The 27,652-nt window shown below is 34.5% G+C and overlaps 6 protein-coding genes across 6 annotated transcripts; 4 read left to right on the top strand and 2 right to left on the bottom strand.

The window, feature by feature from the left end:
- The first annotated feature begins 3,781 nt into the window (after nucleotides 1-3,781).
- Nucleotides 3,782-10,154, top strand: LOC116117182 (carboxyvinyl-carboxyphosphonate phosphorylmutase, chloroplastic-like). Its single transcript, XM_031403210.1, is given in 9 exon segments — nucleotides 3,782-4,088; nucleotides 4,262-4,335; nucleotides 4,573-4,645; nucleotides 8,259-8,293; nucleotides 8,424-8,443; nucleotides 8,651-8,780; nucleotides 8,783-8,805; nucleotides 8,939-9,246; nucleotides 10,090-10,154. Coding segments are annotated over 9 exon segments (1,002 nt in total). The 5' UTR covers nucleotides 3,782-3,792; the 3' UTR covers nucleotides 10,133-10,154.
- LOC116117181 (basic blue protein) lies at nucleotides 9,936-10,776 on the top strand. The gene is made up of 2 exons (XM_031403209.1): nucleotides 9,936-10,358; nucleotides 10,442-10,776. The coding sequence occupies exons 1-2, from the start codon at nucleotides 10,175-10,177 to the stop codon at nucleotides 10,639-10,641; spliced, it is 384 nt and encodes a 127-aa protein (XP_031259069.1). The 5' UTR covers nucleotides 9,936-10,174; the 3' UTR covers nucleotides 10,642-10,776.
- Nucleotides 10,777-12,953: 2,177 nt separating this feature from the next.
- LOC116117196 lies at nucleotides 12,954-14,177 on the top strand. The gene has a single exon (XM_031403225.1). The coding sequence runs from the start codon at nucleotides 13,074-13,076 to the stop codon at nucleotides 14,070-14,072; it is 999 nt and encodes a 332-aa protein (XP_031259085.1). The 5' UTR covers nucleotides 12,954-13,073; the 3' UTR covers nucleotides 14,073-14,177.
- Nucleotides 14,178-14,399: 222 nt separating this feature from the next.
- LOC116117231 (probable indole-3-pyruvate monooxygenase YUCCA11) lies at nucleotides 14,400-15,851 on the bottom strand. Its single transcript, XM_031403262.1, has 4 exons — nucleotides 15,231-15,851; nucleotides 14,913-15,149; nucleotides 14,676-14,801; nucleotides 14,400-14,585 (listed from the first exon to the last, which is right to left on the bottom strand). The coding sequence occupies exons 1-4, from the start codon at nucleotides 15,849-15,851 to the stop codon at nucleotides 14,400-14,402; spliced, it is 1,170 nt and encodes a 389-aa protein (XP_031259122.1).
- Nucleotides 15,852-17,055: 1,204 nt separating this feature from the next.
- LOC116117183 (probable indole-3-pyruvate monooxygenase YUCCA11) lies at nucleotides 17,056-18,501 on the bottom strand. Its single transcript, XM_031403211.1, has 4 exons — nucleotides 17,890-18,501; nucleotides 17,543-17,776; nucleotides 17,327-17,449; nucleotides 17,056-17,229 (listed from the first exon to the last, which is right to left on the bottom strand). Exons 1-4 carry the CDS (start codon nucleotides 18,499-18,501, stop codon nucleotides 17,056-17,058), a joined length of 1,143 nt encoding a protein of 380 aa, XP_031259071.1.
- A 3,241-nt stretch (nucleotides 18,502-21,742) lies between these two features.
- Nucleotides 21,743-24,533, top strand: LOC116117245 (ras-related protein RABC1). Its single transcript, XM_031403281.1, has 6 exons — nucleotides 21,743-22,024; nucleotides 22,139-22,207; nucleotides 23,037-23,102; nucleotides 23,619-23,740; nucleotides 23,950-24,078; nucleotides 24,255-24,533. The coding sequence occupies exons 1-6, from the start codon at nucleotides 21,889-21,891 to the stop codon at nucleotides 24,363-24,365; spliced, it is 633 nt and encodes a 210-aa protein (XP_031259141.1). The 5' UTR covers nucleotides 21,743-21,888; the 3' UTR covers nucleotides 24,366-24,533.
- Nucleotides 24,534-27,652: the final 3,119 nt, after the last annotated feature.

Below are 27,652 nucleotides of genomic sequence, written 5' to 3'. Positions count from 1 at the left end.
TAGTTAGTGGTTTATGGGGATCAATTGTGGGAAATTAGGCTTAATTTGGTAAAGTTGCTTAATATTTTCATAATTGCCTTTTAAAGGATCACGAGTGTTTTTCAGGCTACTACTGCTTAAATGTTATGCTCGGATAAAGAATCATGTTGGCAACGGAATGAGTGACGAGTGGAAATGAACGGATCAAGAATCGGAGTTGAATTGAAGAAGTTATGGAAGTTGAAGTAAAGAGAAGATTCTAGATTACCTTCCAGCTTGAGCATACCTCGGTATTTTGAGAATATCTTGAGCTTTAGAACTCTGATTAAGACGATTCTTGAACCGTTGGAAAGCTGATTTAAAGGGATACATACATTTCATATGTTTACCACTTTTCCAAATTTCATCGTTATCGAGCTAAAAAATCACCATCTCTAAAGAATAGTGGAAGGATGCAGGAAGAAGGCCAACAGCTACTGTGCCGCGGCACACTTTTTCCAGTAGCTATTGTGTTGCAGCACAGTGTTGGGGCACAGTCACGGAACTTATGAATTATGAGATTTGGAACAAAATTGAAAGAAAACTGAGAACTGAAATTCGTAGATCTGATTTTTATTTTTCTGTATATTACAAACTGCAGTTGACCTCTCTTTTATATGAAATGAGAGAGATGACAATGATAATGAAAAACGACACCGCATGAGCTAGTAAACAAAACTATTGTCTTGACCTTTTTGCCCTTTTTTCTTTCTTTGGTCAACATCTCCCCTCAAACGCAACAGGGGTTATTCTATTCAACACTTCCCTTCAGAATTAAACTGGGATTGTGCCTGGTCTTTTAACTTGAGCAGCTCCAAGTTGTACCAACTTTAACAACTGCCAAGTTCCCAAAGCAGTATAACAGCTCCAACTTCAGCAGCTGCCAAGTTCCCCAAGCAATATAACAGCTCCAACTTCAGCAACTACCAAGTTCTCAAGCAATATGACAGCTAGAAAACAAGAGAACTCCAGCAAACAGAAACATTTTGACACAGGAACTGTCAATAATCTGCAGAACTCCTTACTCCATTTGTACCATTGAAACAAGAACAAAAATTACCATTGAAACAGGAACAAAAATATCAATAATCTGCAGAACTCTTACTCCATTTATACCATCGAAACAGAAACAAAATGTCAATAATCTACAGTACTCCTTACTCCATTTGTACCATTGAAACAGAAACAAATAAAAATCAATACACTGCAGAGAGACTCAACATACTCAATAATCTGCAGTACTTCTTACTCCATTTGTACCAATTTGCAATAATCTTCTCAAATCAGAAATGACACACTCCATATACTCAAGAATCTGCCACNATGTTATTTGCTGTTAATATGGTTAGTAAATATTTACAATCTAAAAATATGGACATTGTTGTTGCAACAAATGAGTTGAAAGGTCTTGTTTCATTTTTTGAAAAATATAGAGAAAATGGGTTTACATCTTCTATGATTTCTGCTAAAGAGATTGCAAAGCAAATGAATATAGAACCAAAATTTCATGAAAAACGTACAATAAAGAGAAAAAAAAAAACAATTTGATGAGAATGAAAACGAAGAGATGAAATTGTCTGCTGAAGAATCTTTTAGAATAAATTATTTCACATATTTAGTTGATCATGCCATTTCCTCATTTCAAAGTAGGTTTGAACAATTTGAAATATATAGTAATAATTTTGGTTTCCTTTATAATATAAAAAAGTTAAAATTGTTTGATGATGATAGTTTGCAGAAACATTATTTAAATCTTGAAAAATTTTTAAAACATGACATGCTCTCTAATATTGATGGTTTATATTTGTATTTGGAATTAAAGTTTTAAAAGAAATTATTAACGTGGAAATTAAAACACCACTTGAGATACTAAATTTTATTAAAAAAAAAAAAAAAAGTGAATTCTTTTCCAAATACATGGATAGATTATAGAATACCATTAACTATTCCTGTTACTGTAGCTTCAGCAGAAACAAGTTTTTCAAAATTAAAGTTAATAAAATCTTATGTCACAAAAAAAAATTAGAAAATTAGACTATATTATCAATTGAAAAAGATATGATTTTTAAACTTGAATATAAAAATTTTATTAGTGATTTTGTATCTCAAAAGGTAGGAAAAATAAATTTGAAATAATTTTTTAATATATGCTTATATTATTAAAAAACCCTTAAAATAACTATTACCTAATGTCACAAATGTTCTTGAGTCGACCTGCTCTCTTGCACACTCCTAGGAGCTGAAAGCAATTGGTTTCCATCTGATTTGTCCATCCACTCACAGCCCTCTAAGCATCGGCCCGTGCCTTGATGTTCTGAAGAAGCTAAAGTTAAACGGAACTACTAGAGATCACATCGAAAAGATGGCGACCTTTGAGGAATTCAATCAGTTGGTTAACTTGGAGACTTGGTTCGAGCTTGAGGAAAGGTATTTAAATCTGAAGGAAGTTGTTAGGACAAAATCATGATTGGAAAGCTGGACCATGCTAAGCCCGCATATAATTTTGAGTGGTGAGTCATTCCCTTTCAGGTTAACCCATTCATCAATTTCTTGGATACCCAAACCTAATATGGTTATAACATTAAAATTACTTTGAAACAGGACCTCACTCCTATAAGAGAACATAACACTTCCAATAATATCAAGTGTCAATAATTATTTATTAAACATGATATAGGCAAACCCATCAGTTTATTAAATCAATAATGTTCGTCTCCAGCCATTTGATGATGCAGTTTCGGTGATGGGCGTGCGAGCAGTCCATGCAAAGAACTTCTCCGTCCAAATTTTTTTCTAAACAAATACAACAACTTTCTCCCAACAAGCTCGACCCCTCTTTGACAATAGATTTGTCCATTGCTTCATTAATGAATGGTTCAAACCTGAACACACTCCCTTGTAATGCCGTATCTAAAACAATAAGTTGCACGCCAACGAGTGTCAATCCAATATTAGTTTCTGTGTTGCATGCTTCGAACATTAATTTCTTTTGTAACATGAATAATGAAGTAAACCCCATCGGGCAAATTTCTGGCTTCTTCAGGTAATTGATTTTCCAAAACCTTGGTAATTAAATAATACCTTTTTTTCCCTCAGAATCCATATCTAAATAATACTTTTGTCCTCCAAAATCCATACTATTATATGAAATAAGTTATAGTGATCAAAAGAGATTATTAGTGTTTAGCGAAATCTTTTAGGTAGCTTGGTATATATATAGACATTCTTTCCACTGTTTTCCTAGAAGGTTTCTTCTTGTCAAATTCTATTGTAACTGGTTGTTAATAGTATTATACTTTGAGTTTGACTGTTTGAGTGATTTGTATTTGTTTATATTTAATTATTTAATTATTTTCAAATTAAATTATCAAGAGTTTTTGACGTTGAAACAAACTCTACTTATTTGAATCGTTCTTCATAAAACTTATGTTAATAATATGATTTACGTCCTTCTAAATTACTAAATTATTTATTTAATTTCTAATAATTCATTTGTCTTTTGGAAAATGGGAATTGGTAAATAAATTTAACTTTTTATCATTTAATTTCTTTTTTCTATTTTCACTTGATAAATAAAATTCACCCAATTAACGTGGTGGTGAGTGGTGACTGGTGCCGCCTTTGTTCTTATCCAAAAAAAAAAAAAAAAAAAATTCTTCCAATATACCACACGTGCCTTCATGGCGCGTAAACTCCCAATCGTCTCCCTGTTTAAATTCAGAAACCGCGCACAAAACTTCCTCCTGTATTAGTCTCTGTTCTCTCTCGCGCGCAATGGCAACGATAATGGCAGTCATACCGATGCCACTTGGCTACAACGTGAAAAGTAACACATCATCCGCCACGTTGCGGTCAAACATTAGTCGCAACAGAAAGTCAGCTTATCCCACGGTGAGGATGAAGACTCGCATACACCGTCTGGTCGAGGATCACGGGATCGTACTGATCCCAGGTTGCTACGATGCGCTCTCCGCTGCAATTGTACAAAAATTAGGATTTCACGCCGGTTTTATCTCCGGCTACGCTCTCTCCGCAACTCTCCTCGGCAAACCAGACTTTGGCTTGATAACGTGCGCATTTATTCCCTTTTATTTTGATTATCAAAATTTTGAAAAATAGAAGGCAATACTATGCACAAAATGATGAAAGATATGTATGGAATAAAGTCAATAAATACACAGTAAAAAGAATGTCAACTCAATTTGTATATAATCGAAATAAAATTGTGTATTTTGGTGTTGAGGTCTCCGGAAATAGCGGCGGCGACAAGGATTGTCTGTGCGGCGGCTCCGATGATCCCGATCATTGTTGATGCTGGTATGTTTTGAAAAAAGCTACTGTCATTGTCACGGCTATTACTCACATGATAAGTAAATTGTTTCATTGTTGAGGTATTGAGATGTGTATCAATATATCAAAAATTTGCATCGATGCATCAACATTTGATTTAAATGCTAAGAGTTTCTTTATCCTTTTTGTGGCTACGCTTATAACTGTTGCATATGTTGGAATCCACTCGGAGACTAAACTGGTTTTCCTATTTTCTTGCTTCAGAAACTGGCGGTGGCTCTGCTCTCAATGTTCAGAGGACTATCAAGGAATTGATTGCAGCTGGTGCTGCTGGTTGCTGCATTGAGGTACGGCTTAATTTGCATTCGGTGTCTATCCTTGGTGTCCATACTAATATCCCTTCATTGTTGTGCTTCTATAAATTTGATTATTCGTTAGAAAATCCTGAATTTGAGTATCCATACTTTGTCAAGCACCTCATCAACATGTTTGTCATTATTATAGGGGTTAGTGATTAATGGTTCAAATATATGAAATAAGATATCAACAATTCCTGTCTCAACCGTCTCATCCGAACAAACATTTAGTGCAAGTGGAAGGATTTTAAATGAAAGGAGGACTAAACTTGCTCCAAAAATGATTGAAGTCCTCACATGTCTTCGAGATTGGGAACGATCGCGCCATCAAGATCAATACGAGGTTATCGACAATACTTTAGTAGAATCGTTTCAATTTTGTAATATAGATGATACAGATGAGGGAGGTCCTAGTGAACCACCCCCAAATTAGTTGTTTTGTAAAATGTAATTTATAAATTAATTGTCAATTATTGCACTCTTTTTTCTTTACCAAGTTTTTCTCCCATTGGGTTTTTCTTGGTGAGGTTTTTAACGAGGCAATAATTGTTATAATTTCTTATTTTATTTTTTGATAAATGAATAATTTTTCTTATATTATAATTTTATTGTATCGAAATTGAATTAATATTTGAAATGTTAACAAACAAAAAAATTGAATTGAATTATTGATATTTGAAAAGTTAATTAAAAACAATTATATTTATAATTATTTATTTGAAAAGTTAAATAAAAAAACAAAAAAAAAAGGAAATTCGGGCTAACCCGGCCCAGCCCGCCACCTAACCCGGCGGGTTAGGGCTGGCGGGCTGGGCTGGGCCAACCATTTTGAAGAAAATGGCGGGCCTAACCCGGCTTGCCTTTGCTGGCGGGCGGGTTAGGCCCGGCCCGCCAAACAAAGTAACCCGCCGCGGGCCGGGCGGGTCACTTTTCCACCTTTAGTGTCAATCCAATATTAGTTTCTGTGTTGCATGCATCGAACATTAATTTATGTTGACGCGTGATTTTGGACTCCAACAACTTGCACGTACAAAGTGCTAAGAGAGCTTTAGAAATTACACGTGATGGATTCATGAGATTTAAATATGGAGCTAAGATTATATATGTTGCAGAAAACATAAATAATAGGCTAACAAGAGAGGTTTTTATAGTGGTTCGGATGCTCAAACAAATGACTCCTAAATCCACTGTTATTTTATTGATCTCTGACTATTTTTATGATATTGCCCGTAAGACATACAAAGATGAAGAAATACAATGTTTACAGAGAGAAAGAATTGAGCTCAAATATATGTCTAGCTTTCATATGCCCCGCCCTCCTCTTTAGGAAGAGAAGTGCAAATTTATACACCTTTAAATTCAATGTAATGAATGTTTTGTAAGTTACCTTGACACATGGAAGGCTTTCATCCATTCATCTCTTGAAATAAGATAAGGTCAGTATGAATATCTTTGAGGAGATATAAGCTTGACAATTAGTACAAAAAGACATTTATTAGGTTGACATAAGCGTGACTTTTGAGGCATAATAATTTCTTTTGTCACATGAAACTTGAATACTTCAATGAACACTGGAAGAATATCAATGAATGTAACATGAATAATGAAGTAAACCCCATCAGGCAAATTTCTGGCTTCTTCAGGTAATTGATTTTCCAAAACCTTGGTAATTATATAATACCTTTTTGTTCCCCAGAATCCATGTCTAAATAATACTTTTGTCCTCCAAAATCCATACTATTATATGAAATAAGTTATAGTGATCAAAAGATATTATCAGTGTTTAGCGAAATCTTTTGGGTAGCTTAGTCTATATATACTATATAGACATTCTTTCCATAGTTTTCCTAGAAGGTTTATTCTTGTCAAATTCTATTGTAACTGGTTGTTAATAGTATCATACTTTGAGTTTGACTTTTGAGTGATTTGTATTTGTCTATATTTAATTATTTAATTATTTTCAAATTAAACTATCAAGAGTTTTTGATGTTGAAGCAAACTCTACTTATTTGAATCGTTTTTCATAAAACTTATGTTAATAATATGATTTACGTCCTTCTTAATTACTAAATTATTTATTTAACTTCTAATAATTCATTTATCTTTTGGAAAATGGGAATTGGTAAATAAATTTAACTTTCTATCATTTAATTTCTTTTTTCTATTTTCACTTGATAAATAAAATTCACCCAATTAACGTGGTGGTAAGTGGTGACTGGTGCCGCCTTTGTTCTTATCCAAAAAAAAAAAAAAAAAATTCTTCCAATATACCACACGTGCCTTCATGGCGCGTAAACTCCCAATCGTCTCCCTGTTTAAATTCAGAAACCGCGCACAAAACTTCCTCCTGTATTAGTCTCTGTTCTCTCTCGCGCGCAATGGCAACGATAATGGCAGTCATACCGATGCCACTTGGCTACAACGTGAAAAGTAACACATCATCCGCCACGTTGCGGTCAAACATTAGTCGCAACAGAAAGTCAGCTTATCCCACGGTGAGGATGAAGACTCGCATACACCGTCTGGTCGAGGATCACGGGATCGTACTGATCCCAGGTTGCTACGATGCGCTCTCCGCTGCAATTGTACAAAAATTAGGATTTCACGCCGGTTTTATCTCCGGCTACGCTCTCTCTGCAACTCTCCTCGGCAAACCAGACTTTGGCTTGATAACGTGCGCATTTATCCCCTTTTATTTTGATTTTCAAAATTTTGAAAAATAAAAGGCAATACTATGCACAAAAAGATGAAAGATATGTATGGAATAAAGTCAATAAATACACAGTAAAAAGAATGTCAACTCAATTTGTATATAATCGAAATAAAATTGTGTATTTTGGTGTTGAGGTCTCCGGAAATAGCGGCGGCGACAAGGATTGTCTGTGCGGCGGCTCCGATGATCCCGATCATTGTTGATGCTGGTATGTTTTGAAAAAAGCTACTGTCATTGTCACGGCTATTACTCACATGATAAGTAAATTGTTTCATTGTTGAGGTATTGAGATGTGTATCAATATATCAAAAATTTGCATCGATGCATCAACATTTGATTTAAATGCTAAGAGTTTCTTTATCCTTTTTGTGGCTACGCTTATAACTGTTGCATATGTTGGAATCCACTCGGAGACTAAACTGGTTTTCCTATTTTCTTGCTTCAGAAACTGGCGGTGGCTCTGCTCTCAATGTTCAGAGGACTATCAAGGAATTGATTGCAGCTGGTGCTGCTGGTTGCTGCATTGAGGTACGGCTTAATTTGCATTCGGTGTCTATCCTTGGTGTCCATACTAATATCCCTTTATTGTTGTGCTTCTATAAATTTGATTATTCGTTAGAAAATCCTGAATTTGAGTATCCATACTTTGTCAAGCACCTCATCAACATGTTTGTCATTATTATAGGGGTTAGTGATTAATGGTTCAAATATATGAAATAAGATATCAACAATACAGTCAATTATGCACACATGCCTGTTCTGAGCTTAGGATAAAAATAATATTGCCAGGTTTAGAATCAGACTTTGTTTGCTTCTTTTCCTGAATTGGTTTCTAATTTAACCTGTAAAGAAATTGTATAAACTAATATTGGTGGTTAAATTTTCTTCCATGATCAAGCATGGCCAAAGAAGTATGGTAAGATTCAAGATTTTGCTTCATTTTAGATTGAATAATTAGGGAACACATAAATTTCTTTATGATTTCTAGTTAGCATATTACTTACAGTTTCTTTTTTCTTTTTTGCTGCATGTGCTTTCACAACTAGGACACACACCTGGGGAACAGGTATTCTTTATTTTCTCTGAATATGATTCAACCGATTTTACCCGAGAATAACAGTTCCGTAGTTGAAACCCTTGAAGCCTGTGGGACTAGTGAAAGTATCCATTTTTCCTAGATTTCTTGGACTGTTAGGCATGACCTTTTCTTTTCAAATAACATGTCAAAAAGTACTTGACATCTTTCCTGCTTTTCTCCCGTGTCCTACTTCAGATAATACCTGCTGAGGAGCATGCTGTCAAAATAGCATCTGCCAGGGATGCTATTGGTGATTCTGACTTTTTTCTCATGGCTAGGACTGATGCGCGTGTAACATCAGGAAAAAAGGGTTTGTCAGATGCAATTGCCAGGCTAATCTTTACGTGGAGGTATTCATTTTGCAATGTCAGTCGTCACAAAATGTTGTGTGATCACATTTTTCAAAGTATTTCCCTCGGAGAAGACGTTTTACAGAATCAGACTGTCCGGCATCAATGAGTTTACTTATATGCATTTTTTCAGGTAGGAGCTGATGCCTCCTTTGTGGAGGCTCCAAGAGATGATAAAGAGCTTGAAGAGATTGGTCGCAAGACCAAGGGTTACAGAGTTTGTGATATGTATGAAGGTGGAGTCACACCCTTACACACTCCTGAGGAAGTGAAAGCAATGGGTTTCCATTTGATCGTGCATCCACTCTCAACCTTCTATGCATCAGCACGTGCCTTGCTTGATGTCCTCAAGATAATGAAGGAAAATGGAACTACTAGAAATCACCTCCACAAGATGGCCACCTTTGAGGATTCAATCAGTTGGCTTGAGCTTGAAACGAGGTATTTAAACTTGAAGAATGATATTGAAACAAAATCATGAAGGAAAAACTCGTGCTAGAATCCTGGCCATCCTTTAACCTTGTAAGTGATGGCTATTACCATGTCTTTTTCCTAGGATTGTGATTATAACTACTTGTATTATTGTAATGTCGGGTCCTTCCTGCTTGGATAAAAGAAAATAAAATAAAATCCACTTCTGTTGTTTTATTACTGGGCTTAGATATTATCTAGTGATTTCCTGTAGATCAAATATAGATCTAGATCTAAATGAGAGAAAAACAATTGATAAAGGAATCAGTTGACGGTCGTAGTGTCAATGTATCTGTGATATATAATTGCGTTAGGTCGGGATGTAATTGAACTTGTTTGTCTTGGTCCGGCTAAGGGTAAAAGAATTCCCCCCAACAGAAACATCAGGGGATGGTTACTCCATTATTTGCCTAAAACAATGAGCAAATACCTTCAAATGAAATTCACGGGTGGGCTAACTGTGGCTTGCGTGAGCAGGAGTTATTATTACTGTGCACCACTACTTAGATAATGTCATCACTACACGTTAGATAGCACTAGCTCCAAGATCCCTTAAATCTCCACAAACCCACATGGATATTACGCAATCAGGGTTCACTTTTATCTATACAAACTCTGTTCTTTAAAACAGCACTTCAGTTTTATCCCTTTCTGGTCAATTTACGATCACCCCTTCGTGTCTTTGTGGGTTGTTGGCCTAAACTTTAATCAATTAAATACTCCGTTAAAGTCACCATCTTGTCTTTGAGTTGGGTGTGTGTCCATTTTTTCAAAATCTAACTACTACCATTGCTCTTTTCCTCCTTATAAAAGCACATTTAGATTTGCATCTTTACTACCTCAACTGGAGCTCTAACTGAAAGTTCTCTTAGTTAAACAAACAATCTCAGCTAAGAAAATGTCTCAGGGAAGAGGCAGTGCAAATCTCGCCCTGTTTTCTGCAGCAGTAGTGCTATGCCTCCTACTGGTTTCTGTTGAAAACGTTAATGCGGCAACCTACACTGTGGGAGGCGCTGGTGGTTGGAATTTCAACGTGGCTAACTGGCCCAAAGGAAAGAGCTTTAGAGCTGGAGATATTCTTGGTAAGTTTTCTCAATGATAATTAAAGATATATTAATGAAAGATGTTATGATAATTAAGTGCATTATTTGAACGTTAATTACAGTGTTCAACTACAATCCAACTATCCACAATGTGGTGGCGGTAAACGGAGGAAGTTACAGCAGCTGTAAGACTCCGGGGCATGCAAAAGTGTTCAAATCAGGCAAGGATCGGATCAAGTTGGTGAAGGGACAAAACTTCTTTATATGCAGCTTCTCTGGGCACTGTCAATCTGGGATGAAGATTGCTGTTAATGCCGTGTAATCTGATGAGATTAATAACTCTCTCTAATAATTACGTTAGTGTTTTGCTAGTTTACATTACTTGTTTTAAACAGAGTGGGGCTTGATTAGGGTGTGACTGCAAAATAAAAGTTTTGAGTGTTACTCTGTTTTATCTTCTTGGTGTTATCTGTGGTCAATATGGGTTCTGTTAATCCAATTATGTAACCATTTCTTCTTGTTTAGATCAATGAATCTTAATGAAAAGACTTCATCCTCCCATTCTACATTTGTTCTTTTTTACTACGTAGAAGGATTGAGATTGTGATTAGGCAAAAGGGTTATATCACTTTCAAAGCGCATCAAATGGAAATTAAGGTTGAAATTTCAACCCTTCCTCTAACGAATACCATTTTTACCCAAAACTGAAACTAGTGGGGGGTGTTCAAAACGGGTTAACCAATCCGGTTAACCGTTTTCTTAAATTGGTTTTTGGGTTTAAGAATTTTTCTGAACCGAAATTAAACTGGTTTTTTCAAAGCGGTTAACCTGTTTTGAATCGGTTATCCCATTAAGGTTTAAACTAATTTTTTTTTTAAATTTTTTCCTAATTTAAATTGTAAACATCAACAATACATATCCAAATAAAAATTAAACATTCACACATATGTAAAAGGGATTTAGGTTTAGGGATTTTTTATATATTTTAATTTAATATATATATTATTATAATATTGTAAACCGGTTTACATTTTCTCCCAAACTGGTAACCGAACCAAAAATGTGGTTTTTCGATTTCTATGAACCGAAACCGAACTTGTTTTTTGGTTAACCGAAAAATCAGTTTGGTTACCGATTCAACTTGGTTTTTGCATTTTTCTAAACACCCCTAGTGGACTGATCACTTTGTTCGTTTGTTTCACTTATCCAATAATTCTGGATTTAATTATCAACAACTTAATTAGGATCTCCAACAAGTAATTTCATTCACTTTCTTGAGTTTGACCTAATTACAATAAAGCAAATGCATAGAAAATAGGTTCACAACTTCTTTGCAAAAGATTTTTTAAACAGATTTTTGAAACTTTAATGAGGCTTTTTAAAATTCTGAAGTAGATTTATTTATGACAATTTTCAGAATAATTTTAAAAACTGTCCGTATGATCTATCTGTAGACTATAATCTCGAAATCAATTGCAAAATAAGTGTATACGAGAGTTAACCCTTTAAAGCTGAGCCCACGTCGCCTGGCCCATTTTCTCTTTTAGTCTAATTAATTAATGATTTAGTCCAAGAATTATATTGACTTTATGATTTTAACAAGAATAATGCTATATTTACAATATTTTTTTACACCATTTTCTTTATACCATGATGTAGCATATGTCACAATTATATAATTTTTTAATTATTTTAAATTTTTAATATTATAATAGAATTTGTGTGGTTATCACATATGCCACATCATAATGTAATGAAAATAATATAAAAGAGTGGTGTAAATGTAGAATTACTCTTTTAACGAAGAGTAAACAACTTTTTCCCACTCAAGGTTTGCCTTAATGGCATTTTCTCACTCAAAAAGTTTCAAAATACTATTTTTTCACCCAAAATTAATTTCTATTACTACCCAAAGCCGGTTGCAGCGGCAAACATTCTCTCTATCACAACCATTTGAACCTCCGATCTCCTCTCTACAAAACTTCTCTTACCCCAACACTTGATTTTTTATCGATTTTTGGCAACCATAAAGTTAGGGTTTCCTATTCTTAGATGATTTTCGATGATCAATATTCAATCGATCACCACTATTCGATCCACCAGCCTCTACTCTACAAAAACCCTCTTATCTTGGCTCTTAGTAACTCGTTGAATGCCAATTGAGAAATTGAAGTATATTTTAGATATTAACAGAATATAAACATTGGATAAAAAAATGGTATTTGAAACTTTTTTAACGAAAAATTGTCATTAAGGCGGGCAAAAATCGTTTACTCTTTTAACAAATTATCGACCCTACCTTTGACAAAAACAGAGATAAAAATACAAACAGATAAAAGGAAAATCGCCCTTAAGGGTCTTCAATTAATGAACAAAAGAGATGGTTTAGGCATAAAGGAAGGATCATTATCGTATGTAATTATGAGTTGAAGAAAATTCCTAGGTAGAAAAATTTGGAGCGTATTGACCCCGTTCGATTCCAACAAAGACTTTAGCAGATGGAAAGAAATTGCTCCATCCAATATTTTAATATTTCTCAATCTTGACGTGAACGACCCGACGAAAAATGACTTAGTCTTTGCCGTCCAGTAAGATCAAACACAACAAGTCTATTTATTTATCCCCTTTTTAATTTATTTAATTATGATCAATATAGTCGTTGACTTATCAATTTCCTATATTCATTAACCTCTCCATCTCCATCTCCATCTTCTCCATAGCAGAATTAGCTATAGCTTCTTTTGAAGAGCAGTCATGGATAGAGAACAAGAAGAGATGCAATTTCTTGGGCTTTTTGGCATCTACAAAGAAGCCTACAAGGTGATCTTCACATGGAGAAAAATCTTCAGCCAGATCACTGTCTCCTTAATCCTCCCTCTATCTTTCATCTTCTTAGCCCACATGGAAATCTCCAATCTCCTCTACAGAAAAATCATCCACACCGAAATTCAACTGTACGAAACTCGAGCTGGCACTTCGAAATCCGACAAGCTCTCTCAGGTCATCTCCACTGAAAAGGCTTATTTCTGGCTTTTCCAAGCTGCATACTTTACTTTCTACCTCGCCCTATCGCTCCTTTCGACCGCGGCCGTCGTTTACACCATCGCCTGTATTTACTCCGGCAAAGAAGTGAGCTTCAAGAAGGTTTTGAGCGTCGTCCCTAAGGTTTGGAAGCGACTTATGGTCACTTTTATTTGTAGTTTCGTTACTTTCTTTGTGTACAACGTTTTTGCATTTTTAATTGTCGTTGTTTGGTGGCATTCGATTGGCTTTACAAGCGTTGGAATGCCAGTTTTCTGGGTTATTTTTATCTTTTACTTGGTGGGATCTTTTTATTTGACCATAATTTGGCATTTGGCGAGCGTTGTGTCTGTGTTGGAAGAGTCCTGTGGATTTCCTGCCATGATGAAGAGCCAGGCATTGATTAAAGGAAAATTGGTGGTGGCGTCGGTAATCGTCATCACGCTGAATGGTTCTCTTTATCTCATTCGAAGAGTTTTTCAGCATCTAGTTGTGCATGGATGGAGACTGGCCATGGTGAGCAGGATTTCATATGGGATACTTTGTTTCTTGTTACTTTTCAAGTTGATTTTGTTCGGCCTCGTCATCCAAACGGTGATCTACTTCGTCTGCAAATCGTATCACCATGAAAATATAGACAAATCAGCTCTATCGGATCACCTCGAAGTTTATCTAGGAGAATATGTTCCTTTGAAATCAAAGGATGTCCAGCTTGAACAATTTGATATATGATCGTGTATAAGTCAAGAATTATATTATTATTCGCATGTAATAAGAAGTGTTTTATAATCAGAACGTGGCGAGAACTATAGCATATGTTTATGTATTATTTTGATTCTCATATATTATAATTAATCAATTTCTGATTTTCTATGGTTGTTGTAGCCCTTATTATTTAGCCAGGAACAAAAAAAATTATGACAATAATATCGCCGTCCATTTTATTCAATATTCGGAGTACAAATACTGAAATACATAAACCATAGGTAAATCTAGATGGCAATCAACAACCTCAGAAAAATTCGGATGAGAAACATTCAATATATGGTTTCTTTTCCATCAATTATTTCTCTGGTTTTGACTAGTCAAGTCAGACTTTATATCTTCTGCTATATTTCTAGCATCTTTGGCGATACCAAACAATCCTTGTCTTGCAAATCCAGCACCATAAAGTCCATTTTCTCCTTTCCAGGAATTTGTATTTTTCGTAGGTAATCCAGTTTCATCGAAGAGCCCTCCACCATCCTGTGGATGCAGTCCAAACAAACACTTTTCAGTTAAATTATTCACATTGAAACAATTTAGATTTGGGGTAATTAAATGATGTAAATATACCTTAAGCCATTTCCTGACAGTACTTCTGTAGCCAGTGGCAAAAATAATGGCATCGAATTTTCGCATGTCGCCATTGTTAAATTCGATGTATTTACTTCTATCAACGCTTTTGATAGTTGGGTAAACCTGTAGAAAAGTATTAACATTATCAAAATCATGAACAAGATCAATCAAACTCACCTGATGTTAACTATGTCAGAGAGAAATATATTTAAATAATGCATGAAAGATACATACCTTGACTTTTCCTTTCTTAATGTTCTTCAAGCAACCAACATCGATGGTGGCTGATCGGCCAGTGGTTGCTTTCAGATAAAATGGTCCCTCTTTAGGCCTTGGAAGTCCATACTTGGATAAATTTCCATATTTTAACTTTGCAAGCCTCGTTGCTATTTTATCTACTTTCTTGATTGAAACATGAAATTTCAATATTGTCATTGATAACCACACTATATTCTTATTCAGTATGTGCACCTGCATATGACACAAGTAGTATTTAGTATCGAAAAAGTGATATTGTATCGTATAAAATAGAGAAAATTATAAATTATTTACCGGGCTACGAACAGCAATTGATGTTTTAGCGCCCCATTTTTGTAAATCATAAGCAATCTCCATGCCAGAGTTTCCGCAACCAACAACTAATACATTTTTGCCTTTGTAAGCATTCCCATTTCTGTACTCACTCGAGTGCAGGTAATCCCCTCCAAAAAGGTTCAAGCCAGGTAAATTTGGAATGAAACCTTCACTATTTTCACCAGTGGCAGCCACAAGATATTTCCCAAAATACAATTCTTCAGTGTTGGAAGCCGAGTTCTCAGCCACAACTTTCCATCGCCTACGCGATTGGTCGTATTCGGCTGACACAACACATCGATTGCATTGCGGATTGACCTGAAAATGTGAGACGTAATTTTCCAGGTACTGGATGAACTGTATCCGGGGAACAAATCGTGGTGCATTTGGGGGAAAGGGCATGTAAGGAAGTGCACAAAACTCCTTTGCAAGATGTAGTTTTAATCGATCATAAGACCTTTTCTTCCAGAGAGAGGCGCAACAGTCCTCTCTCTCTAGTAAAATATTGGAAATGTGAAGACGATTGAGGCATGCAGAGGCGGCTAAGCCAGCCGGACCAGCTCCAACAATGATAACATTAGCTTCTTCTGCCATTTCCATGCCTACTTAATCCCAAAAGGATTAAATGATATTAGATTGATGGAAGAGGTTTAATTTGTGATTTTGTATATATTATTTGATCGATTAAACTAATAGACAGTGCCAGCTCGATGTCCTTGGCACTGGAGCTACAAGCTTATGATTTTGGCTGTAGGGTGCATTTTGTTCACAATCTATCGAACATATTTATACATGTTACTGACAACGATGGACATTCTTTTGATAGCAACCAAGAGTTGGCGACTGTTAGCCCATCTACAGAGGTTTTTTGGTGAAGACACGGAAGCAATTTCTTCAATTAACGCCAACAACTTAACTATACTTCTTAAAATAGCCATTAACTTTATTTGTAACTCGATTTTTCTTTTATTGTTAAGCAAAGTCAGGTTAATTACCTGTGGTTCGTTTATTATTAAACTAATTAATGATTTTGAGAGTAGTTAAGTTAATCCGTACTACCAACTTATCTATAATCCCTTAGAATGATATGTATTGTCCAATATTTTTGTCAAAAATTAAAGTCGTAATATCCTGAACAAGTATATATATACAAGTACTATTAAATATTTTATTTTATTTTTATACCAAAATGTTTACAAAGATACAACAACAAATAAGTTGTATCCCAAAATTATTTATGGATAATTATTATGTTAATATTATTATTAACATTCAAAGTTTATCTCTATTCTTACCATAATTTGAACTAAATCATATAATACTGTCGAAAAAGAAGTATAAATATTTAAGCAGTAAATTAAATCAAATCTTAATAACTTATTAATTTCATATATTCAATCTGGTCTGGACTGGAATTTATTGGAAGTTGGATTAAAGAGTAACTTAATTAAAGCCAATTTATACATCTAGTTCTTATCAAACTTTAAGACAAAGAAGCTGTACAAAATTTATAGATCCTGTAGTTAATTAAATATTATCTTGTAGTTAAGTGGACAAGGTCCAGAACCATATGACTATAGATCCTTAATTTATTGTCTTTCTTCCCTGCAGAAACACCATGAATTGAGAGACCATATATCAAAGATCAAATATATATATATATATATATATATAGAATCTATTACACCTTTATTGAGAAAACATGAAAAACTGCAACTAGTTCCATGTTTGTAGATTATTTATGTATGTTTTTGCAGGAGGGTGCATGCATAAACTCGTTCTGAAATCTTGTTATATTTTGTCCTTAACTCTGACTTAGAGCCAACTTGATGTCCTTTGCTATATTCTGGGCGTCAACTGAAATCCCTAGTAATCCATTTCTGGCGAATCCAGCACAATACAAACCATTTTCTCCTTTCCAGTGACTAGGGCTACTTCTTTTCGGCATACCAGAATCATTAAAAAGGTCCTCGCCCTCCTGCATCAGTTAGATAGAGTTAATTTAATTAAATTATTCAACTTAGCAATAAGCAGATTAATGATAAAATTGAACGAGAATAAAGTATTTACTGTACCTGTAGCCAGTTCCTTACTGTACTTCTGTAGCCAGTAGCAAAGATAATAGCGTCGAATTGTTTTGTCTTGCCATTTTCAAAGTTTATTTCTTTCCCGTTTATCCTCATCACAGAGGGGAAAACCTGTCATCACAATCATCATTTCACTATATTATAAAATACTCATCTAATTTTGGAGAATATTGCTTTGTGGATTTATAAAAATTTAACAAGTACCTTGATTTCTCCTGTTTTAATCTTGCCTATGGCACCAACATCAATCGTAGGTGATTGACCCGTAGTTTGTTTGAGATAAAACGGTCCCATAGTCTGTCTTTTAAGCCCGTAATGAGAGATATCTCCCAACTTTTGTTTACTAAGTAACATAACGATGTAGTCCACTAATTTGCATGGGAGAATCTTGAGTAAGAGCATTCCCAAAAGAACAATTTCTTTGGTGAGAATATGTACCTGTAGTACACATTTGTCACATAAATACTTGTAAATTAGTTTTGATAAAAATCTTAGTTGAAACGAACGTATTATATAAGCATATTTGTGTGTGGTTTAAAAGAGAGAATTACCGGACGATGAGAAACAATGGTAGTTTGGGCACCCGAATTTGAAAGATCATAAGCAATCTCCAAGCCTGAGTTCCCACAACCAACAACCAAAACATCTTTGCCACTGAACGTGTTGCCGTTCTTGTATTGGCTAGAGTGTATGTACTCTCCTCGAAAGCTATCGAGCCCAGGCAGCTCGGGAATCAGCCCTTCGTTATTTTCACCTGTGGCAACAACTAGAAATTGGGCAGCATAAAATTCAAATTTATCTAAAGCTGTGTTCTTCACCTCAATGATCCATGATTTCGCATTTTGATCGTAGCTTGCAGATTCCACAGACCTGTGGAATCGAGGGTTGATCCCAATCTGGGATGCGTAATTGTCCAAGTAATTAATGAAGTCAATCCTAGGCATAAATGTGGGTGCATTAGAAGGAAATGGCATATGAGGAAGCTCGCAAAATTGCTTTGCGATGTGCAAACTCATGCGATCATATGACCTTTTCTTCCAGAGAGAACCGCAACAATCCTCTCTTTCTAGGACAATGTTGGGGATAGAGAAATGGTTGAGGCATGCAGAGGTAGCTAGACCAGCAGGGCCAGCACCGATAATAACTACCACTATTTTTTCCATATTGGCTTATTATTAGATGGTATTTATTAATACTAGCGAAGGATGATGGCTTTGGTGGCATGCATATATATTCCTTTATATAATGAGGAGTTTGGTAGGAAAATCTTTGAGCATTATTGGGCATGGAAGCTTTTTTAATTTCTTTCCTTAATCGGAGATAGGCAATGTATTCACTATTCAATTGTAATCAACTCTTGAGATATCGTATTAATGAAAGCATTAAGAATGGCCAATGGGGATTTACATCTATATAAAATCTGATTTCGTATAATGATTTTCCTTGCATGTACTTAAATGCGGATCTAATTTGAAGATTTAAAATCAAGCACATTAAATTCTTTCAGATTTAATATATATATATATATATATATATAATAATAATAAAACCTCTCTATAGTTATAATAGTGGGACTAACTAATTTTATTTCTATAAGGAGGTTATAACTTAATAAAGGTGTAATTACAAAAATTATAGTTTTGATTTCTTATTTTATAATTCATTTTTTAGTAGTACAATATTAGGATTTCAATTTATATTTTAGTAATATTAGGATTTTAATTCAGTGCTTCAATTGCTTACTTTTGAAATGGATAAAAGATTGTTTCTTGGAACCAGCAAAAATAAGCAATTGCCTACTTTTGAAATGGATAAAAGATTGTTTCTTAGAACCAGCAAAAATAAGTATCATTGATGAAACTGTAAATGCAGTTGATGCATAGTCAGCTGATGTAAAGCCACAGACAATTGTCAATGGTTTTAAGCGCTGCAAAATTAGGATCATTAATGTCAATGAATTGTAAGTTACAAATGAAATGGATGAGGAGAATAAAAGAGTTACTATAGAATTGAGTGATCAGATTCGACAACTTCACTACACTAATCGAATGAATATTAATGTTTTCTTCGATTATCCAAATGAGCAACAAATCGAGTATGCTTTAACTAAAGGAGAAATCATTGTTACAATTAGACAAGAAGAGAAAGGAAATAATCCTAAAGATAATAGTACGGAAATACAAAAAGTTTTATGTCATGAAGTTCTAAACATGTTTAAGAAACTAAAAATATTTTGGCTTCAACAAAAAGATATACATGCTAACGAGCTATTACGTACGCGTAACGTAAAAGATATGATAAGCATAAATCATTGTCCCAAACAATTTTAAATAAATATTTTATTTCATTTTAAACCTTTAATTTTACATAACATATATTTTTTTTTTTTTTGTAATATACAGATAATTATTATTATATAGAGACAATTTTCCTTAAGGCGAGAATTAGAAAAATTATAACTTATTACAATGTAGAGTTTATTCCTATATAGAGTATCACTATATAGAGATTTTAGTATATATATATATACTTTAAAATTATGATATTTTAGACATCAACAAAATCTACATAGATTATAATTGAAAATTCAGTATACATTATTAGAAAAAAAAAAANTGGTTGCTTGAATCTGGCAAGTATGGGTTTAGGGGGTGTTTTTGTTACTTTTTAAACTTTTTTCTGGGGGTATTTAATGAAATTAGTAAACTTAAGGGGTCTAAAAGTAATTAAAAAATACAATAATATTTCTCAAATAATGTGCCAAACAATATTTGGGGAATAGAATTGGGAATATAGATAATAATATGGAACCAAACGCACCCCTAGAGACCGACATTTCATTTATTATCGGGATCTGCAAGTTTTACGCTAGTTTATATACACTGTTGTGTATGACGTGTCATTATTGTACACACTTACTAAATCAAAAAGTACGACAGGCACCCAACAAGTGAGAGCTAAAGGAATATAGTAAGTAATAACATTAAGGTAGGGTTTGGTTCAGAGTGATATAAGATTAATCATGTAATCTTTGTTTAATTTTCAAGATTTCCTTATTTGGTTGTCAAGTAATAAAATATTACGTAATCTTTTATTGCAAATAATGTTTTACTGTTGGTAATATTGAGGGTAATCAGATTACCCTCCCAAGAGGTGTTGATATAAGATTACCGAGGTAATCTTAATTTTGACCCTATTTTGCCATTAATCTTTTATCATTTCGGACACATTTGCCCTCATATGTCAACCAAATAACAATTATCCCAAACCCCCTACATTTGAGAATTTAGTTAAAACACCTCCGCCACAAAAAAAGTTAAAAGTTAACAAAATACCATAAACCACCCAAGACCACCGCTGGCCGTTGGCCAAAGTCATCATATTGGCACAAGACCAACAGGATCTTGTCGGTCGTGTGTTGATAAGGACATTTCCGGCCATGGATTTGTGATCCATGGCCAGAAATGACCAGATCTGGCCGTTTCACGGCCAAAGATGTGGCCGTGAAATGGTAGCCATTTCACAACCAAAGATCTGGCATTTTCACGGCCATATCTTTGGCCGTGAAACGGTCATATTCACGACCAGATCTAGCCATAAAACGACCATATTCACGATCAGATCTGGCCGAATTAGGCCATATCGACGCACGACCAGCCAGATTCGGTTGGTTGTGAGCCATTATGGCGACTGCCGGCGGTGGCTTGAGGTGAGTAGGGGTGATTTTGCTATAAATTATAATTGTATATGGTTGGGGTTTTTTAGTAAAATTTCAAATATAGGGGGGTTAACAAAAATAATAGAATAAAATAATAATATATTATTATTTAAAGAGGAGGTCAATTTAGTAATCTACATAACATACGCACTCATTTATCCTCCCAACCAAACATATTATTATAACATACCCACTAATTTATTCTAACCGATCAAATCCATTTCTCTAAAAATTTTCTAGTAATCTATCTTTCTAATAATATAATATTCCCTGAACCAAATACAACCTAATAATTTAAATTATGGGAGTTTGTCAATAGATTGATACACAATACCAACTATTAATTAGTTGATAAGGATCGTATTATAATATTAATTAACTGGTATAATTCTTTAACAAACCAAAAAAATAATATCTGGCACTGAAGAATCGACGGATAACATCACTGTGATTAAGATTAGCTCAACTAATGCTTATTATTTTAATATAATTGTTAACCAAATCAGGAAGCAACCTAAGAACACAAAGTCACAAACCCACATGTCTTTCTAAACCAACGGTTGTCAACATCGCTAATACCTTAACAACGTGCGTTGAAAAGCACCAGATTCTTTCCTTAACCGCCCAAATAAGTTATCGTCGGCAGACAAAGACGCACTCTTTACAAGAAACAAGAAGAGGTTAGAGCTTTCCTTCTGTTCTGCTTTACTTTTTTGTTTCTTTGTGTTTTCGCATACATTGCTTGATATTTGTGTAAAGGCAACAACTTCAAGATCCAAACTCATCAAGTTCATTCCTTTGTTTTCTGAATACTTTCAAGTTTCTGTTTTTGATGGCTTCTGCGGCGAATCAGCTAGAATTTGACTACTTGTTTAAGTTGTTATTGATTGGGGATTCTGGGGTTGGCAAGAGTACTCTACTCTTGAGTTTTACTTCTAATACTTTTGAGGAGTTGAATCCTACTATTGGTATTGGTTTTTGCTGTTTCTTCTTCTTCTTCTTCTTCTTCTTCTTCTTCTTCTTGTTTGTGGATTGATTTTGGAACTGGGATTGGTTAAAAGTTTTTATCTTGATTATTGTAGGTGTTGATTTTAAGATTAAGTATGTTACTCTTGGTGGTAAGAAGTTGAAGCTTGCAATTTGGGACACTGGTAATTTGTTTTTTTTTGGTTACTGATTTTTGTTTCCAGTTTTATTTTGTGAGTTTAATATGTATTAGGTAATTATAAATTTTATCGATCAAATAATCTGTTGTTGAATATTTTTTTTTTTAATTGTTAAGATGCTATTGAAAGTTGATTAGCATGTCCAACTTTTTAAGTTCTAATTTCTAAATTAAATCTATAAAAAGATATGAATCGGGATGATACTAATGAGCTATAGGTGTGTGTATAAGCTCACTGCAAATTGACTAAGATTATGATACTATTATATACTGTTTTATCCCTGTTGTTAGGATTTATTCTTTTAAGTTATTATAATACCATTAGACCGTTTAAAATAGAGGCTAGATTGATTTATAAAAAAATTCAGGTGATATATATATATATAAACATGGGAGACTCAACTGGGTGGGTAAAAATTTCATCTTGATGGAAAATTCCCTGAGGAGGTGAATGTCACTTGTTGTCATGAAATAGACTTGAGATTAAAATGCTCCAGCTGTTCAAGAGAAGGAACAGAAATGAAAACTGCAATGTTGTGGCCAGGGTTATCCCATTTTATGGAAGTACATCTTCTTTTAATTATGAGATGATTCATTTAGGACTGGTGCTATTTTTATATTGCTATGAACTTTTTTACTGAGATGATTCATTACTACAGGTGTTATTATATGCTTTAATTTGGCTTTTGGATATCCACATGTAAATCAAGGAGTTAAAATTGACAATGTCCATAACATGTTCATAAGTGATGAAGAAACTTTTTTTTTTATATTAAGTTGGTGAATGTAAATGCCTCTATTGTGTTTTGATGCAGCTGGACAGGAAAGATTTAGAACACTAACTAGTTCATATTATAGAGGAGCTCAAGGGATAATTATGGGTATGTAGTTTTATCTCAGTCATTATTAAATTTTCTTTTTTCAGTAGCCATCTTAAATGTTCCACTGTTATTATCTTATTTCAAATATATTGATGTTAGAAACCAATCACTTTTAATAGTGATAATGATAAGGATTACAGCACATTTTTTCTTTATCTTTTCTTACATATTCCTCAATTATAACTCTATATGCATTAAATTTATTATCTTGTGAATTATTCTTTTTCTTATGTGAGAATCTGAGAATTTTGAGGGCAATATTATATATATATGTGTGTGTGTGTGTGTGTGTGTGTGTGTGTGTGTGTGTGTTAGGGGGATGAACTTTTAATGGGAGGGTCCAACCAAATAGTATTCGTATTTCCTGATTCCAATCTGTTTGAAACAGGACAATTATATTATTGTGTTATTTTCTGAACTGTCTGATTTGTTTGGGTTGTTTTTTCATATATTTTCATTTTCTTACTTTGAGTTTATTGTGTCAGTATAACTAATTGCTTTTTGAAATCAGTACAGTGTATGATGTGACACGGCGAGATACATTTACAAATTTATCTGATATTTGGGCAAAAGAAATTGATTTGTACTCAACAAATCAAGATTGCATCAAAATGCTTGTTGGAAACAAAGTTGACAAGGTATACCATCAAGAACTTCATAGTATCCTTTCAGTTAATTGAATGTTCTGGTATCCTTTGCTAGTACTTTAGTTACGAAGTCCATTGATACTTTTCCGTCTCATGTTTCTGTTAGTATTAGATAAGATATTACTATGTTTGTTTCTTGAATTCATCGTAATGTTTGTATCATTCAATGTTATCCTTTATGTCCAATTCATCTTCTTCAGGAAAGCGAAAGAGTTGTCACCAAGAAAGAGGGGATGGACTTTGCTAGGGAATACGGCTGCCTTTTTCTTGAGTGTAGTGCAAAAACTCGGGTCAATGTGGAGCAATGCTTTGAGGAGCTGGTTTTAAAGGTACATATAACGTTAGCATTTTCTACCTACTCTTTATTTTCTTGTAGGTCGTAGGCTTGGACCATGTTCTGTTTTGGGATATATGCATATATGATTGTATTTTTTCATAATCCAGTAATTCAATGTTTAGTTTGAACAGTAAGCTCGGCACTTGATGATTAATGTTTCTTTTGCAGATATTGGAAACGCCAAGTCTCTTAGCTGAAGGGTCAAGTGGTGTGAAAAAGAACATTTTCACACAAAATCCTCCGGAGTCTGATGCTTCAACTGGTTCTTGTTCATGTTGATGCAATGGTTAATTTTCTTAAAATAATCCTTGTTCAATTAGTTCCTTTCTTTTATGATTTCTACACCATTTGGGTATCTGTCTTCGTCTATGATCAATCTTGGATTAAAAGGAAGAAAAAAAACTGTTTATTGATGATCATAAAAAATGAAATGTTTCTTTGATTCAAGCCAAATTTGTTTTACATTAAAGAACTGTTATGAGATATTATTAACTCTGCCTCCAGGTGCTGTCTACCCCAAAAGAACTCCATTGCCCTTGAAACCAAATTGAAATTGTGCAAAATACTGCGAGAGGACTCCATTTAAAGTTTATTTTACTAGCCTTTTTAAATGAGAGGATTATCTCCTCTTATAAACCAATAGGCTTAAGCATGTCTAATCGGTGTGAGACTCTTCATTATCTCCTCTTATAAACTAGTAGGTTTGAGCATGCCTAATTAGTGTGGGATTCTAACACGCTTAAGCCTAATAAGTGTGGGACTTCTCATTACCCCTTCTTATAAACTATTGGCTTGAGTGTGCCTAGTTGGTGTGGAACTCTAACACTTCCTCTCATTGTTTTCTTACCGTCAAACCCATATGTTGAGTCATGCTTGTTGATAGAGGTAGTTGTTAACTTTAATTCTTTACCTGTTGATCAAACACTTACGCCAACTGAACTTGACTCTGATACCATGATAGAATTTAAGGTAGGTCTGACTCTTCACCCAATAAAGCTTTTTTGAATGGGAAGACTATCTTCTCTTATAAACCAGTAGGCTTGAGTGTGTCTAGTCGATGTAAAATTCTAACAGATTAATCATTTAATCATTAGTAATAATAGTTTTTAAAATTCACTGATTTTGGAGGATTATGCTAGTCTTTCAAGTTCAGGGGCATGTTTTTATTGTGCTAATTAGTAAACACTTACCATATTAGTAGTAATAAGAATTTTGACAATTATATTAGCATATATGTGGCAATACATGTTATTGTTATGGTCTAAGCAATGTCTTAAAACCCAACACGGGGTGAAACCCGACAAAGTTGTAGGGTTGATCGGTTTGACCAATGGTCAAACCAGTTGACAAAAACTTTTAAAATTTAGCAAATACACCTTTAAAAATCACAGTTAAGTTTCTATAGGTTTAAAATTTAGCAATCATACCCCAAATATAAATTGGTCGGCAATTGGTTGACAGCGACGACACCCTAAATGTAACCCTAATCATCCCTTGAGCCCATTCCCCTTAAAATATACCTAAGATTTGGTTAAAATATGTTCTATTTTGGTCAAATCTCACTAACTCTTATGTCGGCATTCTAAGTCAGATCTCATCGACGTGGCATTAACAACCCTCCCCATCACTCAAAAATTACTCCCCTCTTCCTCTTGACCAAAACCCACTCTACTCCATCCCCGTTAGCCTCGTCAATTACTAGCAAAAGTCGATTGTTGTCGTTGCCAATTTTGTTCAATTTTCGATCGATGGAAAATAAACTATGTCACCACCATTGCATTCATCGGCATTTTCTCTTCAATATCCTCAATATTTTGGCCGTTAATTGTTCGTCAATCATCCTTTTAAATCTTAGGGTTTTTGGTGAATAGGAAAAATATAAATTCGGCTCGTTGAAGCTTTCGGGTCTCGATTAAATCAGTTGGACTGTGTCGGATTTTAAAACATTGGGTCTAAGTCTAAGTCTAACCTGTCATCTAGAAGAGATGCTTAGATTGTTCACGTGAGTAATTTTGGACTAACCACTAACGAGTCATCTAGAAGAGATGCTTAGATTGTCCACGCAATTAACTTTTTAGCAAGATAAAAGTAATTGGTTGTTAAAAATAAATTAGGTATACGTTGACTTTCTGATTATTAAAATTTTATTAAATCGACTTTTATATGCCAATCAGTCTGTAATATACAGTATATGTATATTATTATTATTATTTTTTTAAACAAAGTGCCTTAACACGAAACTTCTATCCAAAATCTATAGTGGGTTATGTGTCACAAAATATCTGTAAAGTTGTTGTCTTGGTTTCTTACGTTTTGGGGCTTTCTGCTTCATATCTCGGCATGTCTTGGGAAACCACTGTTCAAAACAATCTCAGACAACAATTTTTCTTCTGAAATCGCTGAAACTCCCTACTTTAACAATGATTTTTCTTATATTTCATTCCACAAAGCACTCTCTCCCTAAATCACTACAGAGTCACTCGTCCTACTTTTGGCTTCTCTAGAATCAGATTGTTGTTTCGATAGTTGCTGTTATGGTCCAACCACCCAAAATACACATTTATTTCTATTTTGAAAATCTTATTATATTTTATTCAATTATTTTCAAACCTCTTAGATTTTTTAATTTAACTAAACACCCTTAAAAAAAGTTTAAAAATTAACAAAAACACCCTCACTCACCCATATTTGTCAGATTCTAGCCACCACCATCGAAAGGCGGCCAGAATTTGGTATAATGACGCACTATCGGCGAGATATGGTTGGTAGCACGCTGATCTAGCTTTTTCTGGCCAGATCTACTATGGATTTGGTCAGAAAATGTCATATTTACAACCAAAGATCTGGTCATTGGCGGCCAGATCTTTGGCCGTAGCTAGTTGTCAACAACGGCGGCCATATCTTCAGCCGTCATTGATGACCAAACGCGGCCAAATCTAGTATTTTCTGATCAAATCTATCATAGATCTAACTGAAAAATGTCATATCGACGCACGATCGGTCAGATCCAGCAGGTCTTACGTCGATACGGCAACTTCAGCCACCTTCCAACAATGGTGACCGGCTGACAGTATTTAATGAGTGGGTGATGATATTTTTATTAATTTTTAACTCTTATCTTGTAATAAATACCCAGCTCTAACTTTTTCAAAAATCTTATCCAAAACAATAAAGGGTGCGTTTGGTTTAGTATTTTGGATAGGATTTTAGGGATAATATTGGGTTATTGGATAGGGGAGTATTAAGAGGTAAATTTTAAAAATTTATGAAAAAGCCCTTAGGTTTACTAATTTAACTAAAGACCCTAACATATAAAATGACAAAAACACCCCCACCACCTGCAGTGTCAGATTCCGGCCACCGCCGCCGGAATCTGGCCGAAAAATTTCGTTACGGCACAGACCGGTCGGATCTGTGCCGTAACACGTCGTTATGGCCTTTTCCGGCCAGATCCATGGTGGATCTGGCCGGAAAAGGCCAGATCTACGGTCTGTTATGGCCGTCGACGGTCGGAAAAGGCCAAACGAGGGCCATCTTTGGCCGTCAGCGACGGCCAAAGATGTGAC

This window comes from Pistacia vera, unplaced genomic scaffold (genome assembly GCF_008641045.1).
Source record: "Pistacia vera cultivar Batoury unplaced genomic scaffold, PisVer_v2 Contig800, whole genome shotgun sequence".
NCBI lineage: Eukaryota > Viridiplantae > Streptophyta > Magnoliopsida > Sapindales > Anacardiaceae > Pistacia > Pistacia vera.
The sequence above is the reverse complement of the archived record's forward strand: the minus strand, read 5'-3'. Positions and strand labels throughout refer to the sequence as shown.

Excerpts from the sequence above, each read along its gene's own strand:
- LOC116117231 (XM_031403262.1), bottom strand. The coding sequence starts at position 15,851 with ATGGAAATGGCAGAAGAAGCTAATGTTATCATTGTTGGAGCTGGTCCG. Across the intron at positions 14,802-14,912 it reads TTAAGAAAGGAAAAGTCAAG|GTTTACCCAACTATCAAAAG; the intron begins GTATGTATCTTT and ends ACTTTTCTACAG. Across the intron at positions 14,586-14,675 it reads CTGTCAGGAAATGGCTTAAG|GATGGTGGAGGGCTCTTCGA; the intron begins GTATATTTACAT and ends CTGCATCCACAG.
- LOC116117181 (XM_031403209.1), top strand. The coding sequence starts at position 10,175 with ATGTCTCAGGGAAGAGGCAGTGCAAATCTCGCCCTGTTTTCTGCAGCA. Across the intron at positions 10,359-10,441 it reads TAGAGCTGGAGATATTCTTG|TGTTCAACTACAATCCAACT; the intron begins GTAAGTTTTCTC and ends CGTTAATTACAG.
- LOC116117196 (XM_031403225.1), top strand. The coding sequence starts at position 13,074 with ATGGATAGAGAACAAGAAGAGATGCAATTTCTTGGGCTTTTTGGCATC.
- LOC116117183 (XM_031403211.1), bottom strand. The coding sequence starts at position 18,501 with ATGGAAAAAATAGTGGTAGTTATTATCGGTGCTGGCCCTGCTGGTCTA. Across the intron at positions 17,777-17,889 it reads CCATTGTTTCTCATCGTCCG|GTACATATTCTCACCAAAGA; the intron begins GTAATTCTCTCT and ends TGTGTACTACAG. Across the intron at positions 17,450-17,542 it reads TTAAAACAGGAGAAATCAAG|GTTTTCCCCTCTGTGATGAG; the intron begins GTACTTGTTAAA and ends TTGTGATGACAG.
- LOC116117245 (XM_031403281.1), top strand. The coding sequence starts at position 21,889 with ATGGCTTCTGCGGCGAATCAGCTAGAATTTGACTACTTGTTTAAGTTG. Across the intron at positions 23,103-23,618 it reads AGCTCAAGGGATAATTATGG|TGTATGATGTGACACGGCGA; the intron begins GTATGTAGTTTT and ends AAATCAGTACAG. Across the intron at positions 23,741-23,949 it reads TTGGAAACAAAGTTGACAAG|GAAAGCGAAAGAGTTGTCAC; the intron begins GTATACCATCAA and ends CATCTTCTTCAG.